The 14,857-nt window shown below is 48.2% G+C and overlaps 1 protein-coding gene across 1 annotated transcript in view; it reads left to right on the top strand.

Annotated features, from left to right (window-relative positions):
* Positions 1-7,642: 7,642 nt before the first annotated feature.
* Positions 7,643-14,857, top strand: part of ATP6V1B1 (ATPase H+ transporting V1 subunit B1) — a 220,911-nt gene continuing 213,696 nt past the window's right edge. Inside the window, exon 1 of the mRNA XM_069205321.1 lies at positions 7,643-7,784. Coding sequence (XP_069061422.1) covers positions 7,676-7,784 — 109 coding nt within the window. The 5' untranslated portion in view covers positions 7,643-7,675. The remainder of the gene's footprint in view (positions 7,785-14,857) is intronic.

The following is a 14,857-nucleotide window of genomic DNA, read 5'->3' as shown; positions in this document are numbered from 1 at the left end:
TCTACCCTCCTCTGCGTCCTCGTCACTCTCACCTCCTTTTTCCTCAACCCACCCCTGATCCCCCAAGTCACCCTCTCTTCCCTTTAAATCTATCCACCCCTGAGCCCTCATGTCACCCTCACCTCATCTTACCACTACCACCCCCTGAACTCTCAAGTCAGCATCACCTCCCTTTACCTCTACCCACCCCTGTACTGCAACGGGTGTCAAGATACTGCCAAGATGCAAGCAACACTGCGCTCCCGGCTCTACACGGCCTTTCTTTTCTTCATGCGAGGCCAAAATGTAACTTTCAGCCACGCTGCATAGCAGCTGTGCTGCTGTACCACATGATTAAAAGAACCTGGCAAAGCTAACCAATGGCTCTCTATAAGCAAGACCTATTGGCTTTGCCGGTGCTTGTTTAACTTGCTACTGTAGTACTGTAGTACTTTTCCCTTAACCATGGGACCTCAGTACCTAGCTGTGTAACAGCAGGGTTGCAGTTTCTTGACCTGCAGCAGTAGCACTGTATCCAAAGGGGTTTTTGTTTGTAAATCTGTTACAACAGGACTGTAGCACCCTAAACCTAATAATCAACATTCCGCGTGACTAGACGTTGACCTTGATTTCCCAGAGCAGTGCTATTCGCCATAAAGTGCTTTAACATCTCATCAAGGATGGTAAGTGATAAGTGCAGTTACAATACAAAACTATTTACTTGATACATCAAAAACAAGGTGCCAATGAAAGTTAGCCTTACAGTGGGTACATGCTACAACATAAAAAGAAAGAAAAGTTAAAAAGTACTGAAACATATCAGTTGTGTGTTTTTAATACAAATAAATAGCTCAATACAGATCATAAATTTCCCTAAGTAATGCGTGAAGTCATGTCATGTCCTGTCAGCATTGGTGATCATATAGAACTGTAATGAGTTTATTCTAAAGCATCTTAAGTAATGTACTGCTGCCTTATAGCACCAGCAGGCACCAATCACCCTTCCACCTCTTCTATCACCTTCTTCTCTTTCTGCCTAAGCAACATCTTCAAAAGACAGAGTGCTTGCCAACAGAACCCAATCATCAACGTTACCTGAGTGGGTTACAACTAGCACAGGAGAAGCTCCTGCTGACTGTGGCCTGGCATGAGTTGATCATAAAGTGATCATGCTGGATCTGATTAGACGAGCAGTACTAGATGCTTTACTAAGCAAGAGAGCTGACTGGTCAACTCCGAAGATATGTGCTGCCCAGCCGGGACAGTGCTTGGGTCCAGAACTTATCAATGACCAAGGAAAGACCAGTTCACTTGTACCCCGACTTCTTTCCTTCTGCTAGTCTGTGGGCAGAGTCTGGAACAAGAATCCTGTTGGAAGACTAGCACGGACAAACCCTGGCTTTTGTTGGGTAAGGGGCTTACTGGACTATATCCTAAAGAGAGGAGCCTACCTAAAAAGAGCAGATCAGTCCAGCTGCATAAGGACCTGTGGCAGAGCCTGGGATTGTGAACAAAAACAGGACACAATGTTGCCAAGGTGCTGTACAGGGAAAATATATCTCCATCATTCAGGGACCAATGGAAGGATTGTTACCAGCATTACACTTCGATGACCCCCTTTTGTCGATGACCCTACTAGCTCTGCAGGGAAACCAGCATCTGCCCCTCTATGTCTTCATCAACCTTGATGACCCTCTTGGTTCCATTTCCTTGCCTGGAGAAGTCTGAAAATTAATTGGAGACGCAACACTGAGTATATCACTGCAACCCACATCTAAAGCAGTTGCAGAGGTATAGGGGGTCATTCTAAGTCTGGCGGGCGGCGGAGGCCGCCCGCCAGACTTCCCCCCTCCAAAATACCGCTCCGCGGTCGCAAGACCGCTGAGGGTATTTTGGCTTTTGCACTGGGCTGGCGGGCGACCGCCAAAAGGCCGCCCGCCAGCCCAGTGCAAAAACCCTTCCCACGAGGACGCCGGCTCAGAATTCAGCCGGCGGAGTGGGAAGGTGCGACGGGTGCAGTTGCACTCGTCGCGAATTTCACTGTCTGCAATGCAGATAGTGAAATTCAAAGTGGGGCCCGCTTACGGGGGCCCCTGCAGTGCCCATGCCATTGGCATGGGCCCTGCAGGGGCCCCCAGGGGCCCCACGACACCCCATACCGCCATCCTGTTCCTGGCGGGCGAACCGCCAGGAACAGGATGGCGGTATGGGGTGTCTGAATCCCCATGGCGGCGCAGCGAGCTGCGCCGCCATGGAGGATTCTGAAGGGCAGCGGAAAACCGGCGGGAGACCGCCGGTTTTCCTCTTCTGACCGCGGCTGAACCGCCGCGGTCAGAATGCCCTGCGGGGCACCGCCAGCCTGTTGGCGGTGCTCCCGCCGACCCTGGCCCCGGCGATCTAGTACCGCCGGGGTCAGAATCACCCCCATAGTAATTTGACATTGTGGTCCCAGTTTCCAACGCTGTCTTTACTAAAGGCTGCTGCATTTGAGTCCATGCTGTCCTCCATTTCTGTGGGTACCAACCACCACAGAGAAAACCCACCTGTGACTGGGGGTTCAGAGACATAGAGCTGCAAATGGGGCAGTTCCTATATAACATCTATACTAATATACTACGTTGTTTGTGCTGAAGGTGGGGAAATGAAGGTTGCTCAATGGTTACATCAGTCAAGGCTTACTTGAGCATGGTATGCTAATTTGTGGATAGGTCTTGGCTACTTGACCTGACCCTATGGGTAGCCAAGAAAAGCACCAATGTAACAACTGCAAAGAACGATCTTTGGCCCAGAATACCATACCACACGAGTGTCATGCTAAGATTTCAAGAAGTTTTTTTTTAATGGTTTTGTTGGAAACGTGCACTAAATGTGGAGGATTTCAGTTTACGTGTGTTCAACCTTGGATGCCAGTCATGCTAGAGAAATAAAAAGAACGAAGGCGTGTTTTTGAAGCCCTGAGTTGATAAAGATAGAGATTGAAATGCATTCAGACACACAGGGTGAAGAGAGTGCAACTGTACTTCTTTTCTACACCTGGCATGGGGACAACACAGCTGCAATTTTGCTGATTAGTTCCTGAGAAGATATACAAGTATCATGCAAACTGAATTATATTGGAAATCTTGAAGAACTTTCTTTATTAAACCTGTCCCATGTGGAACCGAAACCCAACTGCACTGAATCAACACTGGATTGCTCAGAAAAAAGCTCAAATGAGTGATCTTTTAAACAAGAGCATCAGGCATAGAAGTCATTTAGGAGTCGCAGTTGTGACCCCTGGCTTTCCCTTTGCGACCCCTGGCACTGCGTTTGCAACCCCTGGCCTTAAAGGTGGCAAAATTCAGTGCCTGGAACACGGGCAGCTCGTCCAAATGGATTGAGGCTATACTTTCCTGGTTTTCTGTCAATTATTTTATTACACACATAGTAAATAATATTATTCACCATTGGTGTAATAAAAAATGGAGTACAGTTAGCTGGAACATAACACTATATGACAGCTAAAGTAAATAAAAATGCTTTGAAATGTATGTTGTATGTGTGCGTGTGAGTGTGTGTTTGTGAGAGAGTGCGAATGTGTATGTGTAAGCATGTGTGTGAGTCAAAGTAAAGGTTAAGTGGCATGCGATGTCACTTCCACTACCCCTGGCATTTTGGTGAATTGACGCCCATGGCACCAGGAGGTCTTCTTCACGAATGTGTACCCTATGTGAAGGGTTTCTTGTTTGCACTGTCACAAACCATGAACACTGCCACTTCCTGGAGCACACCTCATGTTTTTCAGATGCTCACTCAATATGACCTTGTTCTTTCTGCACACACCATAACTATGACTTTGTTCTTTTTGCACATGCCAAAACTATGGATAAGTCGTGAATACTATTCTGTGTTGTAATATACCTTACAGGTCTGTAGGCTTCCTAGTGGTAAACATTAATGTGCAATAGCCATGTACTATGAAGAGCAAGTAATTCATTTATGGCATAATTCTGGTGAGATTTTGAAATGTTAACTTTAGTATCAAAAGCTTTTAACACTCATTTTCACCAGTTAGGATTAACTATAGTATCACAGCAGCATCAAATAAACTGCTTATGTGCTAAAGGCATATAACCAATAGCCTGTGGTACATGCTGAGCCTGGCTTTACGGGGTTTGACAATCCAGGCTTGGGCAATAACCTTGAGTTGCAAGATCTAATGTCATGAATTTGCAGCTTTCTGTACTTTATAACATTGGTGAAGTTCAGTCTACACTGACCCTGTTGAAGACATTTTGCATGTCGTGCAGGTTTTCAGAGTGCATGAAAGCTGCTGATAGACCGACAAACAGAAGAAATTAAAAGGATAGAGATGGACAAGAACAGGAGGAGAAAGGAAAGGGACATAGTCCGATGTGGAGGCAAAAGACTGAAAAAGACAAATAGCAGACAGCTATGCAAATGAGGAGATTGATGAGAGGGAAGACAAAGAAAGGTAAACAGATAAAGTAATACAAGAAAGGAGACAGATAAGAGCAAAAAAGAGAATGAGCAGAGAGTGAAAAATAAGACAAATGAGGTTACAAAAAAAGTAGAAGTTAGCCATTGACAGAGCATAGTGATACATACAAAATGACCGGGGTTAGAGATGTCCATGGGTTGAGTCACCCAAAATGACAGTCCTTGAAATGCCAAATGCCGATTCCGGAGGCTAATTGTCTTGTAGTGCTTGTTTCCTGCTCCAAAGAGCCAGTGCTCTACCTGTGATAATTCAAGTGAGGTTGGGGTTGTCTATGGTGCCCATTTCTTTGCCTGCTGCAACACGATAGAACTAAGTATGTCTGCAGCTCACTCTTTTTCTTACCCTAATTATTCCTGGCTGTCCGGAAACTTTTAAATTCCATTTGTGATTTAGCGCCATCACCTGTGTTACATATGCACAATATATAACCTGTAAAAATTCTACAGACTGAAGTTGAAGATGAGTTCGAGCAAATCTGCCCAATAGGTTCATAAAGTGTTTTACTGCTAAATAGTCTAAAGCTACCAGTGCTTATGAGTTGCAAGTTTCACATTGACTGTGTGTTGCGCTGGCATTTTGGATAATCACACTTTAAGCTCTGTTTCTGACTTTCACGAGGCAGTCTCCACCCATGACTGCAAGAGAGTTGGATTATGTACTAACATTTGTCCTGCAAATAATGTGTTGTTATTGTGTGCTGGTAAATACAGTATGAACAGAACAATAACTACAAAATTGAGCCTAACCAAATATTTTGTAAGCACTATTTTTAAGGCTGACTAGATTGAGACTAACAAAATGGAAGAATGTTATAGAATGCATGATTAGCTGCTGTTTGTCACAAAGATTAGAACCCAAAATTCTGCATCTTACCAAGTTTAATAGTGTGATATGTAGTATTACTGGACCGGGAAGCAAAGACGACGAGAGGTGGAGGGAAGGGAGGCAAGAAACAAGGGAGGAAGGAAAGGAGGCAAGTAAGAAGGAAGTCATAGGGAGGGAGTGGATGCAAGCAACAAGGGCGGGAGGAGGAATGGAAAAGGTAGCAAACAACAAAGGGAGGAGTGCAAGCAGCAATGGGCAAGCAACAATGATGCTGATGCCAAAAGAAAAAAAAAGTACCTGTATCCGAGGCGAGAAGCGGAAGGACCCTAATAAAGCACTTGAGCAGTATGCGGTCCATACTCCATCGAAGGGACAAACATATGAAGAGGCCTTCCGCCAACCTCCCGCGGTCAGGTTGCTGTCAGTGCGAACGCGTGCCCCATTACGAGTTCCCGCTGGGTCAGCGGGCAAAAACGGTATTTCCACCTGCTGGCCCAGCGGGGAACAGCCTACAACATTGACGCCAGCTCATAATTGAGCTGGTGGCAATGTTGCAGTGCATAGGGTGCACCAGCACCTGTCGCGCTATTCACTGTCTGCAATGCAGTGAACAGCACGACAGGGCTGGCCATGGGGGCCCCTGCACTGCCCATGCCAAGTGCATTGGCAGTGCAGGGGCCCTCCTGGGGCCCCTGCACCATCTCTGCCAGCCTTTACATGGCAGTGCTATCGCCATGTAAAAGCCGGTGGAGAGAGTGGTCGTAATCCCCAGAGTGGGCAGATTAGGATCGCCAGTCCCTCCTATGGACAGTTAGGCTGTGGCACAACCACCATGGTCGTAATGTGGCGGTCAGAATGCCGTCAAAGCGATCGGACCACCAGGGTCCTAATGACCCCCCATGTGTTGCCGCACTGGCAGCCAGTATAGTTTTTCCCAAAATTAGGACACTGTGGAACATTTTGGGATTTTAAACAAAATGCGAACTGCCATGTTCTGCACAATTTGTAGCCGTTGGGTCAAATAATCCGGAGAATAGAACAGAACATTGGCATAATTCAGCCTAGAAAGAATCAATGTCCTCACCAATGTGAGCTGAACACAGTGTGGGAGATAGTGAGGAAACTTCCTAAGCATGCACAGAATCTTTACAACTGCTGACACCTGAGCTGCAAATGAGAGTTGGACGTCAATGCCCAGGTTTTTTGGTCACCGCTGTAGGAGGGGGTGGAGGGGGCACGTTCTTAGGCCATGCTCCTGCCCATCGAGGAAGGGGGTTTTGACCAAACAATGGAACTTCATTCTGGATTGCACTGTAATTTATTGTCCTTCAGCCATTCCAATACCACTGCCACACGGCAAGCAAATGCCAGGACCAGGATAACAGAGTACCAAGATCAGGAAAGCCAATCCAGAAGGTTCAGGACCAGAGCAAAGATCAGGAGGTTGCAGAGGGCAGGGATCAGGAGGACCAGGATCAAGAGAAGTAGTGGGGAGACTGAGAAGAGGTCCATGATGAGGTGAAGTTACATACTGGTACCCTCTGCTCTTTGGACACCATGGTAATGTCATGTGTGTCTGGTTCATATTCACAGCTCTTCATGCGGTCAGTGGGATTATATGACGTATTGAGACATGCTGTTAGTTACAGAGGGCAATGTCTGTTATTAAACACTTCTTAGTTAAGTGTCTTACACCATGCCCCCCACCCCATCACCATTTTAGTTCCACTTGAAGCACTGCTTCCACATTCCAGAAAGAAGGTACTGGGGCAGGTGAGGGTGGGGCAGCTGAGGCCGGTGACAGATGAGCAGGGGCTCAGGCGCCGGGTGCCTGTCAACGCGTGGCTAAGAATCTAATTGAAGGAAATCATACCTCACTGCCCATTACTGCCACATACAGGGCAGAGAAATCGGTACTGAGTAGCAGGAGGCACAGAAGGAGTTAAGTTCAGCGGTGAGATAAAATGTCAGTGCCTAGAAGTACAGGTAAGGGTGTTGTAGCAAATGTCAGGCCCTGTGGCATTTCTCAGTGAAAGTGGAACTTTTTCAATCCGTATGCAAAGGGGTGTACAGTGTTCTCCACACAAACACAAGACACTGTAACTTGCTGTTGGATCAAATGTATGTTTTGGGAAGCAGAGAAACAGCTCCCACTGACAACCTGTTTACAGTCAACAGGAGCTAGGAGCGCACTCCAAGGTCGCCGGGGACGGGACTGCAGAGCCGGAGTAGGGCAGTCACTTTCGGCTCGGATCAGAAGGTACTGTACCCGGCAGACGATTCCTCCTCCCCTCTGCCCTCCCCCTCTCCATCAACATCTATAAATCCCCCGGCAGACGCGTGCCTGGGTTTCATCCCCAAGGTGTCATCATGGCGACCAAGGTCGATGTTCGGATAAGTGGGCACCAGGCGAACATGGCCGCTGCGAGGGAGCACATGCTGGCCGTGACCAGGGACTACATCTCCAGCCCCAGGCTCAGTGAGTACGCGCACTGCCTCCCATCCGAGGGGGTGGGGTGAGCTCTCTCCGGGGTCTTCCCCCGAGTAGATGTGAAAATAATGTTTGGAGGTGACAAGGAGGGTGCTGTCACCGCAGTCCAGCTTCGGCATTCTGTTGTATTCATTTGGGTCGGAGGGTGGGAGCCGCCGCTGGCCAGTGTTTGAGACCAGAGGGCTGCTGGTGGCCTCTGCCATGCTCTCTTGGTCCCCAGGTCATTACCAAAGGCACAGCTGGTGCTTTGGGTTCCCAATCGGGCCCTGTGTGGGACCCCCAGCGGCCAGACACTACTGGGTCACAGTCGAGGTAAGTACCCGGCGCACTCAAACGGGTATCCATATGTACTGGGCTATATAAGAGTCAGTACTGGGCTGCACTCAAAATAATAGCGGGCCTTAGTGAACAGTACTGAACCGGTCACAGCACTCAAGCCAGTAGTAAAACTGTATCTCACCATTGTTAAGATGCCACAGTGGAGTGATAAAAGATTAGTGACAGAGCTAGTTTGTATTTTGCATAGTAGTGTGGTTGTATAGTAATGTGTACTAGTGCTTAATTTGTTAATAAAAAGGTGCCGGTGCCCAAAGCCCTCCTCTTAAACACGCGGCTGCTGCATTTACATGTGGGAACTCGGAATACTGAGGCAGCGTAATCCTGAAGCCATCTCGGGCCTCTTTAATCCATTACAGCCACTCCCTGCCCCTTCAGCTCACTCTTGCAGCTTTCTACTTTCTCCCTCTGTGACGCTTTTTCGTTTCTCTCTTCCTCCGTCTTTCCCATGTGTGTCTTTTTCTGGCAGCAAATGCTTGAGACAGAAGAATAAGCCCCGGCCCTCAAAAAAAAAGTGCTGGTGCTCAGCACCGGAAACCACAAACACAAATTAAGCACTGAACTACATTCACCCGCCAATGACAGGTGTTTTGTTAGTCAGTTCAGTGGTATCTACTTAATTGGCCCAGAAAACAGCGAGGCTCTGTGAGCCTGCCACAGCGACGTTCAAGTTATCCACAGATGATTGGCCCACAGAGTGGCCTTTCTAGCTCGCACATGTCCCGGAGTTACTGAACACGATGGGTCTCTTTGCTGCTCATAAAGTGTAGGTTACTCACGTTGGAGCACAGCCTCACTGACCTGGTGTGAGTCTCCAGTCTCACTCATATGGGTGACTCGCCCTCTTTGTGAAAGAGTTTCACTCCTTCAATCCGAGCTTTCTGTCCTGCAGCTGGAAACCATGTCAGTCATTGTGAGTGTCCGGCCACGGAGTCCACTGTACTCGCCCAGTGGAAGCCGCTCACCCTGGAGCACTCCCACTCTTTAGCACGTCCCCTACTTTTACCAGGGTCTCAGGATTTCAGCGAGCATATCCTACCTTGAAGCAGTCTCATTTGTTGTGGCTTGCCTACCTTTTGAGAAGGGTCTAAGTTGCCTCCGAGTAGTTTCAATCATTTGATGTGAGTCTCTCTCATGAGAGTACAAGCCACCATTTAACCGGCCTCAGTGATTTTTTTATCGAGTTTCACACCTAGGAAGCTAGAACTTCCCATATTTATACTTTTTTAGCGCCGCATTTGCGCCGCTTTTTGACGCAAAAACGGCGCAAACTAACAAAATACAATTGTATTGTGTAAGTTTGCGCCGATTTTGCGTCAAAAACGACGCAAATGCGGCGCTAAAAAGTATAAATAAGGGCCTATTTAAGTTCTAGCTTTTGGTGGCTCACAGCGGGGTTTGGCCGGCCATCCGGGCAGTCATGCCACTGCCAGGTGCGCCAGCCTGCAGGGCCAGTGCGGGGGCCGTTTGTTAGGCCCGTAGAGTATGACAGGTATGAAAGGGAGTGTACACAGGGGGCACTTCGAGCAGGCGCATCGGCAGCGCCAGACTAAGGCCAGTCCAGCACCGGGAAAACCCACACATTGCACTGCTCTTCGTTGACATTTCTTGGGAGGTCGAGCACCCCCTCTGACACCAGATTCTTGGGGAGTGCCAGTGTTATGTGTGTCTAAGGTAAACACCGCCTGCATAGCGTGCACTGCCGCCATTTTGGAAAAACTTTGCCAAGGTCATCAGACGGGTTAGAACATGCCCTTGTTTTTTTTTCTTAGTGACACACCGACTCCCTTTTATCTGATGCTTTCTCCCACGTACATGGGCATCTCTCCCCGTTGGGAGAATGCCTTTGTTTCCTCCCTTTTTTTCTGCTGCTCTTGCTAATGATATGTACCACACTCCACTGAATTTACATGCCAGCCTGGAGACGTCCAGTGTACACTCATACAGGGATATCACCTATACGGGTCGTAAGGCACATATATTTTTTTAGGGCCTCAAGGAGCATCTGTAAGCTACAGGAACCTGGCTGCCCGCTCCGGGTCCCCGTAGCTTCCTCGTAGCAGGGCCCGTCCAACAGGTGAGGGGAATGTAGGGCCTTGTGGGTGATCTGTGGTGCACCTCTGGATACCAGCGTCAGGGAACATAAAGAGAACTGAGCTGCAGGATTCCTAAACCTGCACCCCATCCCTTCAGAGATGTCTTAAGGCATGGGCAAAGCGCCTCTTGCCCAGGGCCCCAGCCTTTCAGTCCCTTCCCCCTCCTCTGATAGAACTAGCATCTGTTCTGCGGAGAGTCTTGCTCTGATTACCTTAAATATTTCTTAAACAGATTGATTTAGTCTTTTCCTTTCATTTATTTGTAATGTGGGTGATGTGTGACAGTCTGTTATGGACATTTTGCAGACAAATTTATTTATGTTTCATGCAGCTTCTATAAAAAGTTTATTTTAGATCAAAACTCGACCATTCATATGAGAAATGGGAGGGTGTCACAGAGGTTATTTGTGATAATATTAGCGAACTGCTGCTGTGTTACAATATTGAAAACACACATCACTATCCCTGAATATCAGAGGTAGACACATTTAGAATTTTGACCAGTCTGCCTGTCCAGTGTAAGTGACCTGGCCAAAGAGTGCACGAAAGAGCGGAAACTGGATAACTTCAAAGCAGGGTCACTTGAAAATACGTTTGGCCCGGGACCTCCAAAATCCCTAAGATATCACTGCATCCCTTCTGAAGGTCTGTCAGACTGATCCACACAGAGCCTAAACTTGGCAACCAAGTGTGGTGGTCCCGCCTGTGTGTCCACTTACGAAGTGCTGTCTAGCCATTGCACCCAGGGTCATGCCACCCACTGGAGACATATTGGTCAGACGTGTCACTCCAGGTGAGAGATGCCAGTGTGTCTGGGGGCTTTCTCTCTGCAGGTTCTCTCGAATGACCATCGGACTCATCCCTGCAGAACATTCAGCCCAAATCGACTTCGGACGCACCCAGTCACTCACCTGGTAAATCATACACCCGCTGTGCGCATGTCTGTGGCCCTGCTCACACCACCTCTGGGCACTTTGATGAGTACCACAACCAATATGCCTGCCCTGCCACCTAAGGGAATCATGCACAGTCTCACTACTGAGCCACTGCACTGACATCCCCATTGACTGAAAAAAGCTACTGCCACACCATGACTCTTTTGAGCATTCAGAAGCCCTAAGGTGCAGTCATTAACAGTTGGTTATGGACTGACCTGCACCCAGCTTGTTTCAATCTCTGGCAATTAATAGAAGTGTTGCTGCTGAAGGGAGTTCTGCCATATTTATGTGCTTATAGCATAACTGACGTGTAGCCGATCAATAACACCAGTTGCTGTTCCTTTTCTTCTTGTGCACCTCGCCCTTGTCTTGACCTATAGGCCAGGTGAGCCCCTGTAACCAGTGTTATTGACTGGCTGTGTAGTAGATGATGCTTCAGCGAGGGGTAAGCTCTGCTCTGTCCCTTGTGGACACAAGCAAGGCGTAGAGGCCTACACTGAGTGCCATGTCACACCTGCTGGCATGACTGGCACATGCACTGCGTGGAAGCTCATGCTGTCGCCCTGCCTGCTGGATACATGGCTGGCAGGGGAGGTGCGGGTGGATATTAGTGGTGCTTTGTCTATTACATCCATGAGTGGCAAGGTCAGCTGGCATTACTCGCGATGCATCGGGTACACGGCTGGTAGGGGCAGTGTGGGGTGACTGGCGTTGGAATGGCGTCAGGTACACAACGCCCAGGAACAATATACCATGGTTTGCACTGGGCGTCACACCTGCCCTATGAATACAGGATTGGCATGGGGAATATGGGGTGGTAGGCACAGGCAGTTACGTCATCTCACATAGGCAGTATGGGGTGGATGGCAATATCGCTTATGCGTTACCCTCGATGCGTGGGAAATAGAAAGATTGTTCCTACTTGTTATTCCTTCTATGGCAGGCAGTCAAGAACGCTCTGCCCTGAATACACGGCTGCCATTGACAGTGTGAGAAAGCTTGCAGGCACTGTCTGTGATATCTTACCCTCTGCATTCTTGAGATACTGGTCAGTGTGCCGTGGCTTCTAGGCACTGCGTCAGTGATGCCTTACCCTCCGTATACTTGAGATACTGGACAGTGTGCCATGGCTTCTAGGCACCGCGTCAGTGATGCCTTACCCTCTGTATACTTGAGATACTGGTCAGTGTGCCGTGGCTTCCAGGAACGAGTCAGTGATGCTTTACCCTCTGTGTTCTTGAGATACTGGACAGTGTGAGATAGTTTCCAGGCACCATGAGTGATGCTTTACCCTCTGTATACTTGAGATACTGGACAGTGTGAGATAGTTTCCAGGCACCATCAGTGATGCTTTACCCTCTGTATACTTGAGATACTGGACAGTGTGAGATAGTTTCCAGGCACCATCAGTGATGCTTTACCTTCTGTATACTTGAGATACTGGTCAGTGTGCCATGGCTTCTAGGCACTGCCTCAGTGATGCCTTACAGTGTGAGATAGCTTCTAGGCACTGCGTCAGTGATGCCTTACCCTCTGTATACTTGAGATACTGGTCAGTGTGCCATGGCTTCCAGGAACGAGTCAGTGATGCCTTACCCTCTGTATACTTGAGATACTGGTCAGTGTGCCATGGCTTCTAGGCACTGCGTCAGTGATGCCTTACAGTGTGAGATAGCTTCTAGGCACTGCGTCAGTGATGCCTTACCCTCTGTATACTTGAGATACTGGTCAGTGTGCCATGGCTTCCAGGAACGAGTCAGTGATGCTTTACCCTCTGTGCTCTTGAGATATTGGACAGTGTGAGATAGTTTCCAGGCACCATCAGTGATGCTTTACCCTCTGTATACTTGAGATACTGGACAGTGTGAGATAGTTTCCAGGCACCATCAGTGATGCCTTACCCTCTGTATACTTGAGATACTGGACAGTGTGAGATAGTTTCCAGGCACCATCAGTGATGCCTTACCCTCTGTATACTTGAGATACTGGTCAGTGTGCCATGGCTTCCAGGAACGAGTCAGTGATGCTTTACCCTCTGTATACTTGAGATACTGGACAGTGTGAGATAGTTTCCAGGCACCATCAGTGATGGTGCCTTACTCTCTATATAGCTGAGACGGGTCTGCGCGAGAGCGTCCATGCGCTGTGTCAGAGATGCTTTACGCCATGTATACTAGAGATACTTGGCACTGTGAGGCGGGTGGGAGGCGGTTCAATCCGCTTCGTGTGCACGATGGGCATGGGCAGTGTGGAAGGGGTCCGATTCCTGTGACGGCTGTATGTGCTAGATACCTTACTGCCACGGCAGTGTGGGATGGCTGGCACGGGCAGTGATGCCGTGTCTTGGATACCTGACTGGCTTGGGGGCAGCGTGGGAAAGCTACCAGGCAGAAGTGATGTTGGCATGCCCTTTTATACCTGGTAGCGGGCATTATGTACAGGGTCCTGCTTTGTGGCTAGGACTGGTGCCCGACTTTCTCAAACCATGACTCTATCAAGAATAACAAATGCAAATGACATATGTTAATGTGTTGTAATGAAGAACACACGCATTAATGCATTAAGACTATAATCTGAAGGCAATGCTGCAGGCTGCCACCCGTTATTACAGTCCCACAGTGGTCTCTGCAAAGGGTAGAGCTCCCAGTTCATTGGTTGCTTGGATTCTGGGCTCGTTCTTGGTAGCGGGGGAGACTGGCACAGTGGCTGAAGTTCCTTGCTTCCAGATGGACACTGTGCTGGCACGGTGCCTTTATGCAGGAACAAAGCCCTCCTTGGCATGAAAGTAAGACATTCCACCAATCTAAGAAGGCCACATAGCAGAGGCGTAGATAGGGCTGTGCTGCGTGTAGAGGGCCTTACTGTCACATGTTCACTGCCAGTGGCAACCATCGACTCAGGAGCTAGGCCGTGATAATTCACAAGAGCTACCTGAGAGTAAAGTGTTAGAAACGTTGTTACTTGGGTGAAACTTGGATGGCATCATGGCGGAGTGTAATGCACTGTTCATCAGTGGCAGTGATGATTTACAAATTTTAATGAGAAAACAAAAAGCCCAACTCATAGCCAGAATACAGCATCTCCCAACAGTACCAAAGCCCTAATACACTGCACAAGAAATCAACATGCAAGAGATGAATTCATCAACAATGTAATACAAGACAGTATATCTTCCCCTTTTTTACATGTCCACAACGTAGAAAATCTCCAATACCTGCCAAAAGTTAAGAGACCTTCACACCTAAACAAACCTCAACTGAAAACCAAACACCAGAAGTCCATTCTCCACCACCTGCAAAAACCTAAATGAAATACTGCAAACTATTACAAGCTGGCTGTTAAATTCTGATATGCGTATTAACTCCTGTTACGGGTATTTCTACAGAAACCACATTCCTTGGATACATATTGGGAGGTCAAACCTGCTGTCAGAACCCATTTTAGAGGGCTACGGGACACACAGGAGTTACTGTGTTTGAGTCATTTTCCTCCCTATGTCTCGGGGCCTGACCTACTATGGATCCTGAGCAACTGTGCCAAGTACCCCTTCTGCACTTGACTCTCAGTGGCAGCAGTGGTCAAGCAGTCAGTGCTCCCCTGGGGAGGGTGCGGGAGATGCAGACATAAGTCAGTGAACCCAACTCATAACTCAAAATGCAAACAGTACAAATAATAAATCAAGATCCAATCA

Source organism: Pleurodeles waltl, chromosome 1_2, assembly GCF_031143425.1.
Source record: "Pleurodeles waltl isolate 20211129_DDA chromosome 1_2, aPleWal1.hap1.20221129, whole genome shotgun sequence".
Classification (NCBI taxonomy): domain Eukaryota; kingdom Metazoa; phylum Chordata; class Amphibia; order Caudata; family Salamandridae; genus Pleurodeles; species Pleurodeles waltl.
The sequence above is the reverse complement of the archived record's forward strand: the minus strand, read 5'-3'. Positions and strand labels throughout refer to the sequence as shown.